This window comes from Plectropomus leopardus, chromosome 11, assembly GCF_008729295.1.
Source record: "Plectropomus leopardus isolate mb chromosome 11, YSFRI_Pleo_2.0, whole genome shotgun sequence".
Taxonomy (NCBI): Eukaryota; Metazoa; Chordata; class Actinopteri; order Perciformes; family Serranidae; genus Plectropomus; species Plectropomus leopardus.
The window spans coordinates 3,260,453-3,280,191 of NC_056473.1; the positions used below are offsets into that span (position 1 = coordinate 3,260,453).

General features: G+C 37.8%; 1 protein-coding gene and 1 non-coding gene across 2 annotated transcripts in view; one reads left to right on the top strand and one right to left on the bottom strand.

Annotated features, from left to right (window-relative positions):
• The window catches only part of sema4ba (sema domain, immunoglobulin domain (Ig), transmembrane domain (TM) and short cytoplasmic domain, (semaphorin) 4Ba), a 62,182-nt gene that overhangs the window by 20,542 nt on the left and 21,901 nt on the right, over positions 1 to 19,739 (bottom strand). Inside the window, exon 2 of the mRNA XM_042496707.1 lies at positions 12,814 to 13,228. Within this exon, the coding sequence (XP_042352641.1) occupies positions 12,814 to 12,931 (118 nt within the window). The 5' untranslated portion in view covers positions 12,932 to 13,228. The remainder of the gene's footprint in view (positions 1 to 12,813; positions 13,229 to 19,739) is intronic.
• On the top strand, positions 19,450 to 19,564 carry LOC121950825. The gene has a single exon (XR_006106354.1). It is a non-coding gene; the product is annotated as a U5 spliceosomal RNA (small nuclear RNA).

The window sequence follows — 19,739 nt, forward strand, 5'->3', positions numbered from 1 at the left end:
TACTGCACTATATCGTAGAGATTTCTTTGAGGGTGCATTTATAATTAAAAGCTTCCGATCAGGATGCTACCTCAGCCTTTTCAGTGACCATATGGAATGTAACTATTGTCTATGCAACAAAAGACTACTACTTTTAAACTTCTACAACTAACTAACTAGTAATTTATAACAAAAGTGACCTTTTGAGGCATACCTACTGAAAGGTCAGTTCACCCAAATTACAAAAGACATAGATAAGTAGGGCTGGGCAATATGACTTTGAAATAATATCACAATATTTTTAGGCTATATCACGATACACAATATATATCTCCACAATATATCCCCGTGCAGTGACTATATTCTGCTGACTGAATCAAGTTTGGCAAAATGGTTCATTTTAGGACTAAATGGGTCATTTAGCAGTTTGATGAATATGAAAATGATGTAATTCCTATGCTATGTCATTCACCGTCACATGATCTTAACTCAACTAAACACATAAAGTGCGGAGGATTTCAGACCGAACTTTAAAGAAAGTATTCTTCATCATAATCATCTTCATGATCAAAATTTAAAAAAAAATAAAATAAATAAATAAATAAAAAGACATCAGGTGGGTAATTGTAAAAATGACATATTTCGACGTAAAAAAATAATAATAATAATAATAATAATAATAATAATAATAATAATAATAATAATAATATAATAATAATAATAATAATAATAATAATAATAATAATGGAGTTAACATCCATTTGAGGACAGGTATTTATCTCTCCAGCAGAGATCCAGATCCAGAAAATGGATGCACAGGCACATCAATGTTGCTGGTGGCCCAACATCTTACTAAGATATTTCCTTAGTAATATCTTATTTCTTTCTGTAATTCATTACCCAACTTTTAACTTCCTCTGACTGGGCAGTGAAATTTATTCTGTGCAACTTATAGGCTTTAAAATTGAAAACTGAAAACCTCAACAGGAACCTGACTTTCCAGAGATATCTATGTGCCTTAGTTCTGAATGACCACTTGTTTTTCTCCCTTTTGTTTTTTGTGTCTTGTGATTTATTCTTCAGTTGTCTGGTTGCGTGAGACTGTCTGCATGTTTTTATTCATTTGGTTGCTGCCTTCCCTCAGTACAGTTCATGTGAAGGATGTTAACAGGGCCATGATGTGCCTTTTTGAGACTTTTAATATGATCAATAATTATTTAAAAAAAAACAAAAAAAAAAACAAGAGTTTCCAGGAACAATGGTCCTTTACACTGGAAAATCCACAGAACTCGCTGTTGACAATTTTCACTAGGACTACTTTCTACAAAGGAAAAAGTCCTGTTGGTCTGTGGATTGTTTCAAGTATCTAGAACATTATTTCTGGAAAGCTATGTTATTGATGATTTTTTTTTTTAAATGTAATTTTTAAATTCTTTGAACACGATGAACAAATTTTCATTTACCTCCACTATTTAGGGGGTGGTACAACTTTCAATGAAAGGGATGGAATTGGCGAAGAAAAATAAAAACAATAAAATGAAAGAAGAAACAGCAAAGAAAAAAAGAGAGAAAAAAAAGAAAATGGGTCCAGTAAAACTTGTTTTTCTTAAGTTTTTATTTATAAATATTTTTGTTTGTTTGTTTTTATTTTATTTTGTTTCAAATGCTTAAAGCCAAGTAAGTTTGCTGCTGTTTCACTGATGATAGAAACAGGTCACAGGTTAAGCAGGTATATGACCCTCAGTTCAACTCAACTAAGAAGGTGCACGCAGGACTTTCCACCTCACTGTCTCACCATTAGCAGACCTCTGATCCAGAGAGCGAGCAGCTTTGTGTGGCTGAGAGCCCTTCTCTGACCCTTTGTAGAAGTGCACAAACAGCACATTCACTGCTTCAACCTCTGGCAGCTGTAAGCAATATGAGATCATTGCCATTATTATGTAATTAAAAGCAATTTCTGCAAATGACACTGCTAAATGGCCTGAAATACTCGCCTAGACTTGCTTGCTAATCTATTTAAAGGGGAAATTAATTATACTGGGCTTAAAGGAATCCTTCTACATTTTTACAGCTGATTTCCTGATGGCTCTGTGTCCAAAAAAAGTCGGGGGCTAATTAAAACTGTGGAACATCCCCTCTAGAGGGGAACTGTGGAGTAATTTGTCCTTTGGTGACAGAGATCTAAGTGCCTTCTTTTGTAGGGCAACTATAACAGGCTGATTTAATCAGTGCCCTCCCTTATGAGGGGGCTGCTTTTATCAGTTCCTGCAGCTGTATGTTCAGATCACTGCATACCTCATTTAAAGCACACGCTTTTGTTTAATTTCTGCAAAACTACAAGAAAACACTGTTGCAAACAAATGTACTGTACATGGGTGGCAAATCACTCTGCAACAAACTCTCCATTCCACTGGATAAACATCTGTTCATTGGTAAACTTGTCCTTGCAAACAAGTTGAAGATGATTATTATTAACATGACAAATAAGGAACTGCTCCTGACTTATGTACCAAGGCGACGTCTAGGCAGTTTAGAATTTCATTAAGATTAGCGCTGGTTGTAGTTTACCAGTACATGACCCGGAAAAAATGTGTCTATTTATTGAGATCAAGAGCAAGCAATAGACTCATGATGGGTCATCTTTAAGAGACGTCAGATGCCCCATTTCCAGTCCTCTGGACATAAATATGACCTACATTCTCATAGGAATAGAAGATAGATAATACCTCATATATAGTACCTCAACAAGATGTTACATGCTTTTGTTTTTTCATTAAACCAACAAACCAAGGAAGATAGAGATGACACTATGTGACTGATGTAACTTTAATCACAAGATCATGCCATCAATTTCACAGAGCAAAATCATCTGCATAGAGATGAAACTGTTTTTTATTATTTTTATTTTATTTACGTAGAAAAAATATAAACTGAAACCCTGGTATAATATTAAAAATATGTCTTTTTTGAGCTGGTTTGGTTTACTGAGAGCAATGTAAATAAATCTATTTTATAGCTGTCCCCAATAGAAGTATTAGAGTCAATCTTATGATAAATCAATTCATTTTTTTGGTCCATGAAATGTCAAAAAATGTGAAAATATTGATTTTATTGTATTGTATTGTATTGTATGTACATATGTATGTATGTATGGTGAAGGTTTGAATGTATGTATTATTTATTTATGTATTTATTCATTTAACCAAAGCCAAAGATGATGTCACCAAATGTCTTCTTTTGTCCATAACTTAAAGACACTCTACTGTCGCAGAGGAGTAGAGAAACTATTCAAATTTAAGGACCTGCAATAAGAAATTAAATTCTGTTTTTCTTAAAAAAAAATTAAATCAAAATATTATTTGATATTAAAATTAGTCTGTGATTAATTTAACAGTTTAACGATTAATCAAGTAATCAATTGATCAATGCAGCAAGTATTAGTTAAGAAAAAGTATAAAAAGTAATTTTGTTTAATAAAAATGCAAACATCAACTAATTCAAAAGTAAAAATACATATTGTTGCCATAGTACGTGATTTTGAATTTTTAACATCAATTTAAGGATTTCGTGTTACATTTTTCTTTAACAACAATTTGAACCGTTTTAATAACCCATATCAATATCGGTATCGGAAAAATAATCAGCCATGTAGTTGAAAATGGGATTGTTTATATTTGCTCATGAAATTTGACAATTTTGGGATAAATGCTCATAGGACAGCAACAATTTTAAGATGTCCAGAGTTAGGGAAACTATCTCGCAGTCCTTGTTCAGACTTTAAGGTAGGATTTACTTCCTCCTTAATTATAAAGAACTAGCTCACCACACTCAGAGGCATGCAGAGAGGTATCCTTATTTATCTTACACACAGAGAGCAGCGACAGAGAAGGACAGGCTAAATGTATCCGTGACATCAGAGGTGTTATAGAGCTGTGATGAAAATTATTTAAACAGAATTTCAGTTGAGCTGGGATACCTCAACATTGGAATAAGCTTGTTTAGATAAGTAAGGAAGAATCTGTTCAGGCAGAGCAATGAGACACCTGGGACAAATCTCTTTTCCTTTGTCTTCATGTGCTTACTGTACTTGCTGAAGGACTTTGCTGGGGATTGAACAGATGAAGCCTCGTAAATCCAATTGCTTTGAGAAGAAGTGATTAGGCACTTCTGCAAAGAGGGAAGCAATGGCCACTGCGACAGGAAGCCGCAGCGCCAACAGGGGTCCCGCTGGGTCAGAGTCAGAGCAACGCCGCACTATTGTCTGATGGCATCAAGACAGAAAAACAGGCCACACTGGAGCGCTAACTGAATTATCCCCGGTAATTTTAAACTAGCTATTAAGAGCTGCGGCTGAATGGATAATTGTGTGGGAGAGCAGACCTGGGAAGCTGAAGGACAGAGACCGAAGCATCTGGAAGGCATTAAGACAACAGGCCAAGGGGGTCAATTCACCAGGAGATTCATTAGGCAAGCTGTGAGCCCGCTGTTTGTGTTGATAATTCGTCGGGCTGCATCTTGTTAGGAGGATATTGTCTCCTGTGCACCCTGCTGATGCTGAGATTGGTGGCAATTTTGAACACAACTTCAGGAAAACAGAGTCTGGAACATCATATTGTAAATGCTGCACATACTGTAAATGCCGAGGAGATTGTAAAGTAAGGAGATAAAGTACGCACATTCTGTATTCGTACAGCAGGGATGCGCTATAACTGGCTGTGGAGGAGCAATTTATTGAGAGGCATTGAAACTAATTACTGACTTAACATTTAAATAAAACACCTTCCTCCACATCTATTAACCCTTAATCGTACCGAATTGCCTCAAGGTAACATGCCCATTACTGGCTTTTTTTTACGCTCACACAATAAATCCTCAACTATAGGCAGGTTTCCATTACAGATCTGAGCAAAAATTGAGTGATACGTGGAAGCGGCCATGTATGAGGGATTTCATAGAGGAATTGTGGATTCAAAACTTCAGGGTGATCCACTGAACTTTTGTAGAGTTATGTGATGTAATTACCCCTCTTAGCTCCTGCTGCACCGTGAGGGAGCCAGTTCCTACTGACAAGCACATAGCCATAGCATCATGTGACCTAGAAAAGCCAAAAAAGTGTTTCCATTGCAGTTTTGCAAAATATTGCTTTTTAGAATAGCCTTAAATGAGAACTAATGCAAGCTTAAAATCTTATGTGCGATAAATGAGTTGGTTTTTTTTTAAATTGATGTGTTCAGTTTAGGCATATTTTGTGGTCGCAATTTCAATTTGCGCATTTTAAAGATTAATGGAAACCTACCTTATGTTGCAATACTTAATAAAAACCTAAGGAAACAGCACGGCTTGTATTGCAACATGAATTTCTGGAGACCAAAAATGTGATTCACAATTGAAGCAACACCATACGTTAATAGGAACCCACCCTGACATTTTTAAAAATGTCCTTAAAACATATTTTCTTGATTAGATCAAGGTGTATATAGTAAATACTGGGGAAAAAATTAGGAATATTAATGTTTGAAATTAGCCTCTTTTTTATTTTTTTTTTTATAAAATTGACATAAAGGGGGTAGGATTTGATAAGTATTCACTTCCTCCTTCTCCTTTTCGGATATGAAATACTTAAGTTTGTTTACTGAATGCATCTGATGGGCATTGTTAGGGTTAGGTGTTGTTTGTTGTTTTGCTTATATTTTATTTTGTTCTCCTATGATATTTGGCATGTTTGAAATAAAAATCTAACAAATTCACTGAGTCTATTTAATGACCAAAAAAACCCCAAAACCTTACAAACATCTTTTTTACCATCTGGCGTCATAATGCGTACCATGGAGGGTTAAAGCTGTAGTTTGGAAAAGATCCAGCAACTCAGCTCTAAAGGATCTTTTTTTCCCATGAAAAAGGTTGACAGGGCAATCTGCTGGTCAGGGAGCAGCACAAGCTGACCTTGGATTAGCCGCAATAATGTAAACCAGCTGCTGGTTAATCAGGAACTCAACACGACCCCCCTCGTCTAAACAAGGCTGGAGCATCAAGAAGAAAGAGACTGTACATGAGGTCATGACATGTTTCTAACTGTACAGCAGCACTCTGACCTGACTGGCCCGACTCCATGCTGTGTATTTACAGTCGGAGCAGAGACACAGTTGGGGTGTCCTCACAACACCTTGAAAATCAACGTGCAATGAGACTAAGTGTTTCATCTGAAATATCAGGATCAATAATGTGTCTTTTCATGATGGATTGAAGGCAATCACAGAGATGGAGACTGGGCAGTCACACATACAGTCTATTACTGTGTATCAAAAAGTCCCTTTCTGCTGTATTTACTGCTGTATGCTCAACTGCAAATAAATGACCCAATGTTACTCTGATACTAACGCACTCACCCTCACCAGAAAAAATGTTGGTACTGGATGTGTTTGCAAACCATGGATACGTTTTATTTGTATGTAATTATGTAGTGGATATGTTCAACTGTTGTTAGGTTTTGGCGCAAAAAACGCTTGGTAATGGTATGGAAAAGATTATGTTTTTGATTTAAACCTCAGCTTTTAGTGGCAATACAGCTGCTGGAAAAGAAGGGACAGGTCAGCGACAAACACCCAGGTTCAGTAGCTCAAACGCCACCGGGAAACACTGCAATATGCTGCTAAAAACACCCAGACCACAAACACTGGCGGAAAACGCCACATCAGGGTCGCCATGAAACGACCCTGGTGTTGTTGTTGGTTTCAAACGGTTGTCTGCAGCTTGACAGGTGTCTTCACCTCCTGATGACAACGTCGGCTCAAATATTATGTCACTCTAGAAATGCTGATATGATTTGTATTAAACATCCAAATGTACAGTATGCAAATGTACTGTATTTTTAAAAAAGCAAGGGAAAAATGTCCAGTGAACTATGTTATGTTATGTTAACTATGTAAAGTTATTTTATAGGATTATTATAACTTTTAAGGTTGTTATTAGGCCATTTCTTACTTATTTTTTTGTTTCACTTTATCTTTTTTGGGGGGTTGGGTTCTTGCTTACATCTGAGTAATTTCTTCTTTTGTTGCTCCTAACCTTCTTCCCATGTTTTTAAATAAAATAAAGTCAATTTGCCCGGTTCTCAAAAGGTTAAACAAATAATTTGATGTAATTTCATCTTTGCCAAGCAAGTTTTATGTGAAAGATATTAAAAGCTTGACCACTATAGATGCCCAATGATATGCCTGTTGAGTTTAGAGATTTAAGAAAATAATTAATTGAAGTTTTTGGGTATTCATTTTTATTTATTTATTTTTTGGCTTTTCTTGCCTTTATTACTGTACAGTTAGAGAGCGATAGGAAAGGGGGAGAGGACTCAGCCTATGGGTCAGACACTGAGCTAGAGGCCACCCCGCTTTTTGGGAATTATTAAAAAATAAAAAGGAATTTACAAAAATTGAATTCTATTACATATTTTATCATGAAAATTAAAACAACAGTTTTAACGACCCTGTCAATCAAAATGATGAATAACAAGATAGCTTCATGCAACCTCTGATTGGACAATATTATTCAGTTTATAACAACAATAATAATATAAACTAAGAAAAAACAAAAACAATCATTGTGACAGTTACTATGTCATTCCACTTCAACAGGTCTTTAAGTGATGGAGTAGACTGTGTTCAAGCATTCAAACCATTAAGAAGTGCTGTTCAGCTATGTGGCAGCGGCACTGTATTGAAAAGCTGTTATCTCACTTGACATTGCTGTCATTTTGAATTACTTGAGAGTGGTTGACTCAAGCGGTCTAGACATGACAGCCTCTGAATAATTAAAAATGCTTTGCTGCAAGTGTGACTGTGGGCACAGCCCCAAAATAAAATTAAAGCAGGACCGTCCAAACGCATGTTGTCTAACAGAGGCCTGAGAAGATCAACAGGCGAAGACGGGCAGCGTAAACGGCTTAAAGGTGTGCCATTAAATAGTGTTCCAACACACTAAGCCATTCAGCATGGTCTGCATTAAAGCCTGGAACAAAAGCGGAGAGAAAAGCAGATGCAGGCTCTACTCCCTGAACCCATGATCCGTCCTGATAGGCGCATAATGAGAACCAGACAAGTGTTCACACCATAACACATACAAATCCCCATTCATTATTCATGGCAGATTACCCTCTTCATTAAGGCAAAGGCAGGAACCAAGGGACAGACAGCGAGAGAGAAGGGGAGGCGAAGTCGCTCTACGAAAGCGTCACGGGATGAGATGCAGCCAAGCAGCGCTGGCCCGCTTACACTGCCGAGGTTAAGGCATGCAAACCGTCAAGCTAACTGGCATCCAGATAGGACAGAGAGGACCAGAAACCATGACGAGAGCAGGCACTTTCTGCTGTATAAAGTTCAGGTCCCTGTGGCCCGCAGCTCTGCCTTCTGCTTTGATACTGTAAACACAATGTGACAAAGCCCTTCTGCAGGAGGCTGGAAAATGTCAGTGTAGCAGAACCGATATTAAAACAGCGAGACAACTTCTACCACCAGGCCAAGCTAACCTTCATCAGCACGATGAAACTTGTTTTTTTTGCCTTACATCACAAATTAAAACCTAAAAACTGGTCTTTTAAACATGAACATGAGGCAGGGAGTTCAGTCTTTAAGATATCCTTTTTTAGACTTTTTGCATCAGGCAGCAAGTAACTTTTAAGTCACTGTGAGCCATTAACCAAGACCAGTCAGAAGGACCCGATAGAATTACTTCTTGTGAACTTTTATGGTGGATCGTAACCACCGCTGTTACTAAAGCTGCATTATTTCCTTAATGAGACCTCATGTAAAGGTCAGAGCTTATAAATGTGGTTAAAGTTACAGCAACATTAACGCTATTAGAAAAAACAAGTTAATGACTGAGGATAACTGGTTAGGTCTTTTCTTGCTTAGCCTCAGCTACAACAGTGTTTCCTATTAATGACAAATACTATGGCGGGCCTCCATAGTGTAAGTGAATGGAGCTGGACTGTTAATTAGAAGCCGTATTAAAATGTATACACCATTGGGTTAGCCTATTTATAGCATAGTAGCGGCAGAGAGGAGCAGCAGAGCGCATTAAAAGCGAAACTGAATGGCTCATTTTGCTGGGCCTAAAACCGTCTTTTAGTTAAATTAAAATATTTTCAACCTTTCCACTGAAACCGTGGAGTCGCACAGCCTATCAGTGTCATTTTTGGCCACTACAATATGCACACACAACGCAGGTGCACGCGCACATGTGCACACACACTAAATGACAATTAATCACATTTCTTAAATGCATGTTTTCAATTCCATTGTTTTGCATTACAAAACAGTTTTGAAGTCTTTATTGAGCCTTAAAAGCATTACTAAAAAACACTTATTTCCAAAGTCGTCCTTGATGTAAACATCATCACTGAAGAGAATGTCATGCAAGAGAGCCAATAAAAACAAATCAACTGGTCCGAGTTTCCATATTGGCATTTAAGGGGTACTGATTGATTCCCAATGTCATCTCATGTATTGAGTTACATGTCAGAAAACATTCCACCTTAAAAAGTTGGCGTTCGCCTGTCAGCAGAAAACTAAATTAAATTTTTTTCTACTCAGTCTATAACTATGTAAACAAACTGTAAATAAAATATGCATCACCCTTCAGAGTTTCTTTATTTGTGATGTTTATTTACACATCACAATTTAAACTGCAAAGTAAAAGAAGCTAACAGGACTGCATTTTACTGGAGTTGTAGCTTGTATGATTTCACGTCACAAATAAATTGATTAATTGTCGCCGAAATGTCACTGAATGTTGATGAAGCCCATCTGATGTCACCACATCTTACTTGGTGCACTGATGGCCCGTCTCCAGTGATTATCCATCTAAGACGGAGCTCAGAACAATTTGCCACATGTAAACTGGTAATTGAAATGCATATCAACATGGCAAGGTTTGACTCAGTGCCCCCAAAAAATGTCAATAGAAAATCCCTCCACCACCATCCAGTCTTCTAGGCTCCTGACATGTGGGTTTTGCATATATCATAGTTGTGTTTAACATTGGCTGCACACTCTGGAAGCAAATCTTTCCATCAAAACAGGGAGAGGTGTGAACGTGAAGCTTCTTTTCAGCGAGTGATTGATGGCGAGTTGTTGTGAAACGCTCCGCCAGGGCCAAAGCTGCAGGCTTTTGTTGAGGCTGGCAGGTGAGAGAGATTACCTGTTGGTATGGAGGTCCTACATGAGGGAAGGTACAGGCTCAGACAGGCAAGATGGATGACCTATTTGAAAGTTTGCCCGGCTCGAAATTAGCCCCATACTGAAAATGTTATCCATGTCTATAATAGATTAGAGAGAGATCTATCAACACAATCTTCCCTCACATTAAGACTCTAATGATGCCTGAACGTGAGTCACTAAACGCAGTTCAATCATTGAAAGCCTGCATTGATCTCATAATCCATCATTTTGTTTAATTTTCTATTGAGGTACTGAGGCATAATGCATGTTTAAATCCAACTTGTCATTTCAAGTGCACTGGTAGAGCATTTGAATAATTACATCAGTGATGACAAAATCACTACTTGGCACTAGTGGCCATGGCAGCATCAGAGAGAACACAGCAAATCACGTTTTGCAGTAAACCAGCACAAAACGATAACTGAACATTATCCCTAACACTTTTTAAGGGTGAAATATGACAAGCATATTTTTTATGCTTCTAAACTGGGTGGACGGTATGATATTATGCAAAAAAAAAAACCAAAAAAAAAAAAAACCACATTATATAAGAGCAATAACTCTCAGTGCTTATGAGACTATGTCAGACTGCCCTCAGTAAGTCGCAGCACAATAGGCCTGTTCATTTTGTAATTATGTGTGACCTGTAGGTACTCGACAGAGCCACCCTGATGGAGCTGCCATTCACAGCGTGGATTTACATGGATTTTAAATCATTATGGTGTAGACAAACACCATTTCACCCACCTAAATCCTTTTAGCTCCTACAATGGACACATATGAAGTGTATTGATTCTTTTCACTGAATAGAGTTAATGAACAGGGACACCGCTGGGGATTACACAATCAGTCCTGTAGGCAGGATGGCGGAGTAAAAAATGTAGGTTTACTTTGTCTTTATAATGGAGGGGTATCGTTAGGAGTTTATCATTACGAATACTGAATCCCATACTAATACTGATACAGCTTATCCATAATGATACTTATCAATACCCTTATTGATAGTGCTCTCTATAATTTGGTGCAGAAAATAAAGACATGACATGTAAAGCTGTGAAAAAAAATCAAGTCATTGTGTTTTTACTGCAAACTGAGCAACTCAATGATTTGTATGTATTCTCATGTGACACTGGCTATTCAAATTTCCTTTGACGAACTATTTCCACAAACTGACATGACCTGCAAGGTTTCTCCCCTGTCTTGTATCACTTATGGAGCTTTTTCTTGACGGACTCTACTTCAACAAACTGAGTGAACTGCAAGTTTTCTCTACAAAAGAACTACTCATGTCAATCTTCACAGTTTCCTTGAAGTGAAAAAACATTAAGTGTAGTCCTTTTTAATTAATGCTTATTGTTATCAGGGTGGCTTAAACCTAATTCTCAGCATACCTATCAGCAGTTATTTATCATACCCAAACCGACTTCACTCCACTGAAGTGAAGGGCTTTCTTTCACGATAAATTTGGCAACAGCACTATGACATTCTGCTGTTTTTCCTGTCATCCCCCCTCATTTTGCGATGGTAAATGGATTGGACTTGGGTGTCTGACATCCATCTACTGAGAATGAAGCAGATGCTGCCGCTTTACTAACGTTGTCTCTGGGATTAAAGAAATAAATTGGAACATAACATTACATTAGAAGTGCTTAAAATTGATGACTGTGAAATAGCTATTAGCTACAGCCTTAATAGTGTTAACAGGTGTTGCCTGCATTCTTAGTTTTGCTACTACCTGTAGCATTGCCATCTTAGCCACCGGGGCCTGGGGGCTCCACCACTGGACTAACGTCAGCATTAGCTGCTTTGCTAAAGCTATCAAAGACGCTGCCCTGCTTCATATTTATGGAATGCTGCACTTGCAACTGTCCTTTGACATAAATTGCATTAAGCTGCACCGTTGTGACTTTTAGGAAAGTGGGCCCACACTCTCGACTGCTTGATCACCGCCTTAATACCACTACTACAACGAAAGCAGCCAGCAGCGGCACAACAATTAATGTCACATGTCATCCCCTGATGCCTGCTGCTTCGTCATCATGAGGGGCAGCTATGTTAGAATCAGGTTAGAATGAATTAACGTTACACAATTTATGTCATAAAAACTGATAGCAGCACGGTTTGTCATGGAGCTTATCACTATGTAAGTACAAATGCAATCACGTACCGCTACCAATAAATACCGATTCTTAATACTAATCTCTAGTTATAATCAAGAATTATTAATTAATAAATAGTTTAACACTAAACAGCTGCTGTTTCTAATGACTGTTAATGATGTTCAAGTTTTCAGGATTATGCAGCTGAGTAAAGTTTTACCTTTGGCAAGCTGTGATTCGCAGAAGCTTTACTACACAAAGCAAGAGAAAGCAAGTTTGCCGAGTGCTGCCGTTCATGCAAAAGGATGTCACAAAGCCCCGACTGGAGCCCCGGGCACCCCCAAAGCTCACATCATCCTTTCTTCACCGATAAATAACAGCTCCATGAGTCTACTACCTCACTCCCAAGTGTTTGTAGTGATGTATACATGTGGTGCCAGAAAAGCTTGTGACTTCATATTGAAAGACACACCCCATATGTTACTGCAGTGTCTTTCTACAGTCAAGAAGTGAATAAAACTTACTGTAGGAGAAGGTGAGGCGTGGAGTGACATCGCTTTCTGTGACAGCTGTGTGAAAGCAACCAACAAGGAGCACAGTGTAGGCTGGGAGACACAGCCAAGCCATACTCATTGTCCTCATGCCTCCTCAGGACCGCCAGCCAACTCGCAGTATTTGCCTTTTAGGTTTTTGGGGAATTCATGAAGAGCGTCTTTTTTAAGCGGTGTTTATTTTCTCTCTCTCTCTCTCTCTCTCTTCCTGCAGCTCCAGGCTCCTTCAATGGAAGGCCTATGCACTGTGGTGAAGTCAGAGCGCTCCTCTGGGCCTGCAGAAGATGATGCTGGTTTAGAATGACGATCTGTGACCTCAGAACAAGACAGAAAGTCTCCACTGATCAGCCTCCATGCGTACTCGGCACTGCAGGGTCTCCGCTGAGATCTGTGAAGATAAAGATTCAATATTGAAATTAGTGCTTTATGTGAGCAAGCTTATGGGGTTCTGTATTGATTTAGAAGGGTAAGTGGATTGCTTGATGAGTTAAAAAAAACTGACAAATTTTGACACCTAAGACATTTTTCATTTTGCTGCTTTTCTTTGCCATGTGCAATATTCAATTATACCAGACAAAAGAATGAGATTAACAAACAACAGAGGATATCAAAATCAGAAAAAACAGTAAACTGATTTGTTTTTCTCTACTTTGTAACATTCCATCGACTAAACAATTCATGAATTAATTAGAAAAAAAACCTGGCGGATTGTTAACAAAACCTAATGTGAAATCTAATGCAACTCTAATTCCTTCTAATGGTCACAATATATGCACTGCTCTGTATAATATCAGCTGGAGTGCTAATAGGGGCAATGTGTTCATGCCACTGACAGCATGCTCCAGAGTCTTTAACTTAAAAGAAGAAAAACTGCCCCCGGAAAACATAATATCCAAAAACAGAGAAAATTCTTGATGAATTAAAGTCATAGGAGTCTGCATTTAACTAAAGCAAAACTATATCAAAACATCCATTTAAAAACATGTATACAACTCATGCAGCATAACCCAGGTCTGTATATCCAGATTCAGTACTTCTTAAACAGAGCCCTTTCAAACAGGGAACTGAAATAAAAGTAAAACTTATCTATGTGTTCTTCTAAGCCAGACTCTGTTGACAACAACAGCATTCTTTACCCCACTGAACATGGAAGCTGCTGCTCTACCGCTGCCTCCATCAGTTAGTTGTTTGTGTTACTGTTTGACTTTGGTGTTTGGAAGGATTAGTGCGGATTCAGCAAAGCTACACATTAACACACATTACCATTTGAGGCAGAAGTAGACCAGCCGCTCCCATGTTTTACGAGGTATAGGTTTTACTGTTTTTGTCCATAGAGTCTGGCTTTGAAGAGAGTACAGATAAGTGTCGCTTTAAGTTCAGTTCCTTCTTGGAAAGGGCTGTTTGTTCGGGAAGTACTGAGCATATGACTGGATAAATGAGATTTGGATTATACTGCATGAGCTGTGTGAGAGTTTGTAAATGCATGTTTGGATAGAGTTTAACATGAACCCCTAGACACTTTAATGTATTTATTAAGACCTGGAGTACCTTTCAGGGTTCAACAGATTATCGGCCCTGCCGATTATTGGGATATTTGGCATCTTGCAAATTATCTGGATCTGCATTTAATTTTAATGATAAAATGAATGAATTAAAAAGTGTGCCTCAGGGAGCTATTTTTATTCATTCATTTTTTATTTAAATTTTCACTGAACTTTATGAAAAAAGGTTGCTGGGAACTTGCTGTATATAATGTTGAAAGTTACAGCTTTGATTAAACGTTTGCTAAAGGCGTTTAAACAATGTTTTGCATTGGAGTTTATCATATTCCAAATTCTAAATTCCACAGGAATAATTTAATTTTTACTGTAAATGCATATTGGTTCCATATACTGGTTATTGGTCTTATTTTGTGCTACTGATTGGTATCAGCATTGGGCCTGAAAAACCAGTATCGGTTACTGTCATACATACTGTCATCCCTTACTGTCATACATCAATAGCACATCCTGCCATGTTATTTTGGATTAAAAACAGTGGTCTTCTTTTTAATTTTATATGAAATACTGTTGTTGTTTTTTCTTTATTTATACATTTCATTTTTATTGAATTTTTACCTGATTTGTTATTTCAATTCTGGAATTCTTCTGCGGGGTATGTACCAGTGGTGTTGGCATTGGGGGGGGGCTGTTCATAATTGTTAACTGAATGACTGACTTAGGATCAACAAATTAAGTTTGAAAAAGTAAAGAAAAACACCTATTACTTCAGTTCATCAGAAATGTTCTCAGTTGTATAAGTTCCTCACATTTTAGATATGTGAGAAAAACACTTCCTTCACAAATTCAACATTACACATCATGAAAAACTGATGTTCTTTAAAAAAAACTAAACAATCTGACTGCACAACAATCATGCCACATCACAGTTTATGAGTGTACATTATTACACATTATGAGTGTAAAAAAGCCACATGACATAAATATAAGTCTACTTTCTCCATCTGTGGGGCTCAAGCTGACCTTTGACGTCTTCTAACGACAAATCTGAAGCTGTATTGCTTTTAGTTTCTGGTCAGAAGGATTAAAAAAAACAGATATCCTTGCAGTGATCATTAACAGAATACTACATGAATGAGCTCTGCTGCAAGACGTGTTTAAGCACAATGCTCAGGTCAGGTTAATTTGATAGTGTCAGCCACTGACAAACAACCTTACACTCCCAGAGCTCCATATCTAAACTGCTCATACCTGCTCTATTGTGCACTGCACGGGAAAGAAAAGAAAGGCCAGATATCTCAGAAATCTTAGTTAGAGCTTAAGACAATGAAAAGGTGTGACAATAACAGCTCATGTTACAGGAATTACAGGATTTTCTGCCCCACAGTTCTCTCAGTTGAACTCTAGTTTAATTACTTAGCAGTGAGATGGTGTTTATACATTTTAACAACTGATACTGTGAAATGTTTTGATTCCCACAGGTCGCAGAGGGCTTTAGTTTTGCCTGTTGCAGCTGTGAAGAGGCCTCCAAAGCCAAAGCACATTGGTTAAATATTTGCATAGGCCTGCTGCTCAGTTTTCCTCAAATCAATATAAATCACTACAATTTAACTTTTAGGGGTTCTTTGCCATGTAAGAGGAGACACTGGCTAACTCCTTTATCCACAACATCTTCAACAGCTCTTAAGAAAACACCAGAACAAAGCCGCAAGACAGCTATTATCCCAATAATGCTGATTAACAGAACATAGCGAGACGTGAAGGGGAAGTCAATACACACATCCCAGTTACAAACGCTACATTACAGTTGCCACAGGGAGCTCCTCATTAAACGCAGCCAACAGGAGATTCAGTTTCATGTGAGATATGGCAATCAATAGCAGAAGGTAGTACAAAGCTATTCCTGGTTTCTATCAAGGGGCTCCTGACTCTTAGTCAATAAGCAGTCTGACGCTTGTTGCAAACACAGACATCTCCGAATCTGAGTGGGGAAGATGACATTTGAAGGAGCAGGAAGGCCATGATAAGGGCCAGAGAACAAGGCAAAAAGAGGGTTATTTCGACAGCAGCAGAGACACGACACTTGAGAAATACAGACAGACACTCTATTCTGTCAATTTAATCTCCAAAAGGAGGAAGTGAGGCAAAGGACAAATTAAGTTTTTTTTTTTCTTCCGAGTTAAGTTGTTTGCAATATTCTGTTTCATCTGTTTCATTTGAAGTCCACAGGAGAGCTAATAGATCAAAATCCATCATTCCTCTTTCCACTGGCGCACAGTCCAGATTTGTAAAAGCTACAAAAGGAAATATCATCAAGGATGTCTGGACAGTGAAGTATTTCAACCTACAGCAGCGGGACCGTGACTCTTAATGATCATGATGACAAAAGCAGACAAGGTTATGAGCTTCTGTTTTTGAAACTCCAGGCTAGGTCGGCGTCTAAAGGTTTTTTTGGACGATGCCCCCCTGCCAGCAGCCGACGTGATGCCAGCGGACTGTAACGTGCAATGGACAAGGAGGGCGGGCCAAAAGCATAATTAGCGTCCTTTGTGGGGACCAATACAAAGCGAGACACCACTTGTGAAGCTAACAATAATTCTGGGCTTGTGTGAGAGACAGAAAAAAAAAGAACCCCGCACGCATCAAGCTGAATCCAACTGAGGTACGTAGAGAGAGCCCGACTCAGTGTGAGTGAGAGAACAAGGGCCCCTCTGACAGCACAGAAATCTATATGCAACTCTGCACTTCGCTGCTCTCTCCTGCATGATGCATAAACTGAATCATCCCTTTCACTCCCTACACAGACGTGATAGTGTGCTCTGGCTATGGATGATACTCTCCCATCTCTCTGTCTATGATCTCCTCTTAAATCTTTCCAGAGTGTCTCTCTATACACCCTCCAGCAACATATCTGCTTTATCAGATCAGGTTGACAGAATCATTGCATGTGTCAAACTTTTACCACAGATTATAAAGCAGAGAGGGTCTAATCAAAGACATGTGTTTGGTTTTATAAGCAGGAGAGCACTTTAAGTCTCGTCTTCATCAACCAGATTAAGTGAATGCTATTTTTCTATATACATTTATATGAACCTTGCAAATAGCACTTTATGAAATTTTGTTCCTCGAAATTTGCAAAAAGCACAGAAATGTGGCCAAAACGTATTTTTATCTACTCAACTAGTTTTATTAAAGTGGAAATAGAAATATTTTGCTTTAGGTTATCATTATGAAGTAAATGTTGATTGCACATCATAATGGCTATAGAATAATGACGCACTGGCATTTAGATTGGTCCTGGATAAGCTTTGCAATTCTGTCTGCCACAGGGTATGATCTCATAGGACAATGATGGCTTCATTTACAGCGCAAAGGAGGTGCGTCAACCCTTATTCAACCAAAACAGGTAGAGGATAGCACTTTTGTTTGTACCCAGTAGCTAATGTTAGCTATCCTCAGTTCCCAAAGAGTATCAGTGTAAGTTTTTTGCAGTTACTATCCCCTGTGGCAGAAATGGCAGATGGTGAAACAACCAAAGTAATTCTAGAAACTGGTAGCTGCTCGACTATGGAACAAATCTGTTCCATCAGAACAGCCATTGAATTTCTAGCACTGAATATTTATGCATTGAAATTATGCATCTGAATTTTTTTTTGCCCCCGAATTTAATTCTTTAAATTTTCGCTAACACATTTTTACCTTTATTTTTCGGAGTTCACAATTCAGAATGAAACATTTTAAAACAATACAATTGTATGTCAAAATACCAGGTAAAAAATAACGCTAATTTATTTTCAAGCTGCTCAAATTCGAAATTCAGAGGTCAAAATAGGAGATATAAAATTCAGAATGAATATCCGAGAACCCAAGAAAAAGCAGTCAATTCTACATCAAGTCAGACCAACATCCAGCCAATCAAGATATGCTCCACTGGTCACATGACGCTGATGCTGGACAGCTGTCAGCTCATGGTTGCAGCTATGTCAACAACAAAAGCGATGGTGCTTCGGTGAATGTATTAACTAGGCTCTGAGGAAAATGTAAAGCAATTCTGTTGTCTTTGACATAGCAGAGCCAAAAACAATATGTACCACTTAAAAAATGTTGAAGTTGAAAAGTTTTTGTTTCTGCTTTAAAAGAGAACTGCTAGGGACTGAGACAATGCTGTATTAACACCTTTCTAAACAATACACAAACTGACACAAAAAAAAAAAATAAAACAAGATCTAAGACTTTAAGGATGAAATACAGATTCTTAATCTCCTAAAATCAATTACTGTCTAAAGAACACACTGCCTTATCTATGATGTTCAGTAGTGTCTTTACATTACACTACACATCGCCTTTGGTATGTCACAAAAAACGTGCAGTGGAGGGTGAGTAGTTTATGGAGTAAGGTCTACAGAGTTTCCTGTCAGGCTGTGACCAAACCAAACAACCTCCATCAATCAGAGGATTAGAGCCGCCTGCATGTGGCCGGAGAGGAAAATATCTGAAGCAAACAAGTTCAAGAGGCACTCACCAGTCGCCACTGCTCACTAAGCTTATGTTGCTGCAAGTGCAGGGTAAGAACTGAAGAATGTATCAGTATTTTTAGTAACTCACACCTGGATTTAGAGCTGCAAATATTTATCAATTAATCTGATAGCTGACAAATATTAAACTATATACCAACTAATTTGATAATTGATTAATTGGTTTGAGTAATTTTTTTTTTAAGTCAAAATTCGCTGCTTAACCCTTTGAAACCTGGAGTAACATGGCATTTCTTGTGCTCCTTTCTGCTACCTTTCCCAACTATTAAAACCTTTGAAACCTGGAAATTTCCCCACTGTGGGACTAATAAAGGATTATCTTATCTTATCTTACCTGAGCAAACGAGTTTGATTTCTTTCAAAAACACGGGAAATAAGGCAATGAGCGACTTGGTAAAAAATGTTCCACAGATTTCAAGAACTTAAAACATCTAAAAAATTATTTTAAAAAAGCTAGGTAAATATGTCCAGGCAAAAAGCTATGGAAAAGCTACATGTAATATTATCATGAATATTATCATGATTACAGATGCAAAACTATGTTTCAAAAACAGTAAAAAAAAAAATTTTTTAGTACACTCTTGTTTCTCTTCAGATCGTATAAATCTTTCGCCTTTTACTAAAGATTTCCGTGGAGAGGAATATTAAGAGTTTCAACTAATTTTTTGATGCCCTGCTTATTGCGGGGCTGAAGAAAAAAAAAAACAGTAAAATTTTTAAGCACTTTCTCCTGATCATTTTCTTGTTTATTTTAAACCTTTGGTTTCTCCTTAATTTTTGGGTCATTTGTTAGTTTTGTAGCCTTTCCCCATGTTTTTACTAAAAAATCAAGCCAATTTGTTAAGGTTTCAAAGGGTTAAGCTTC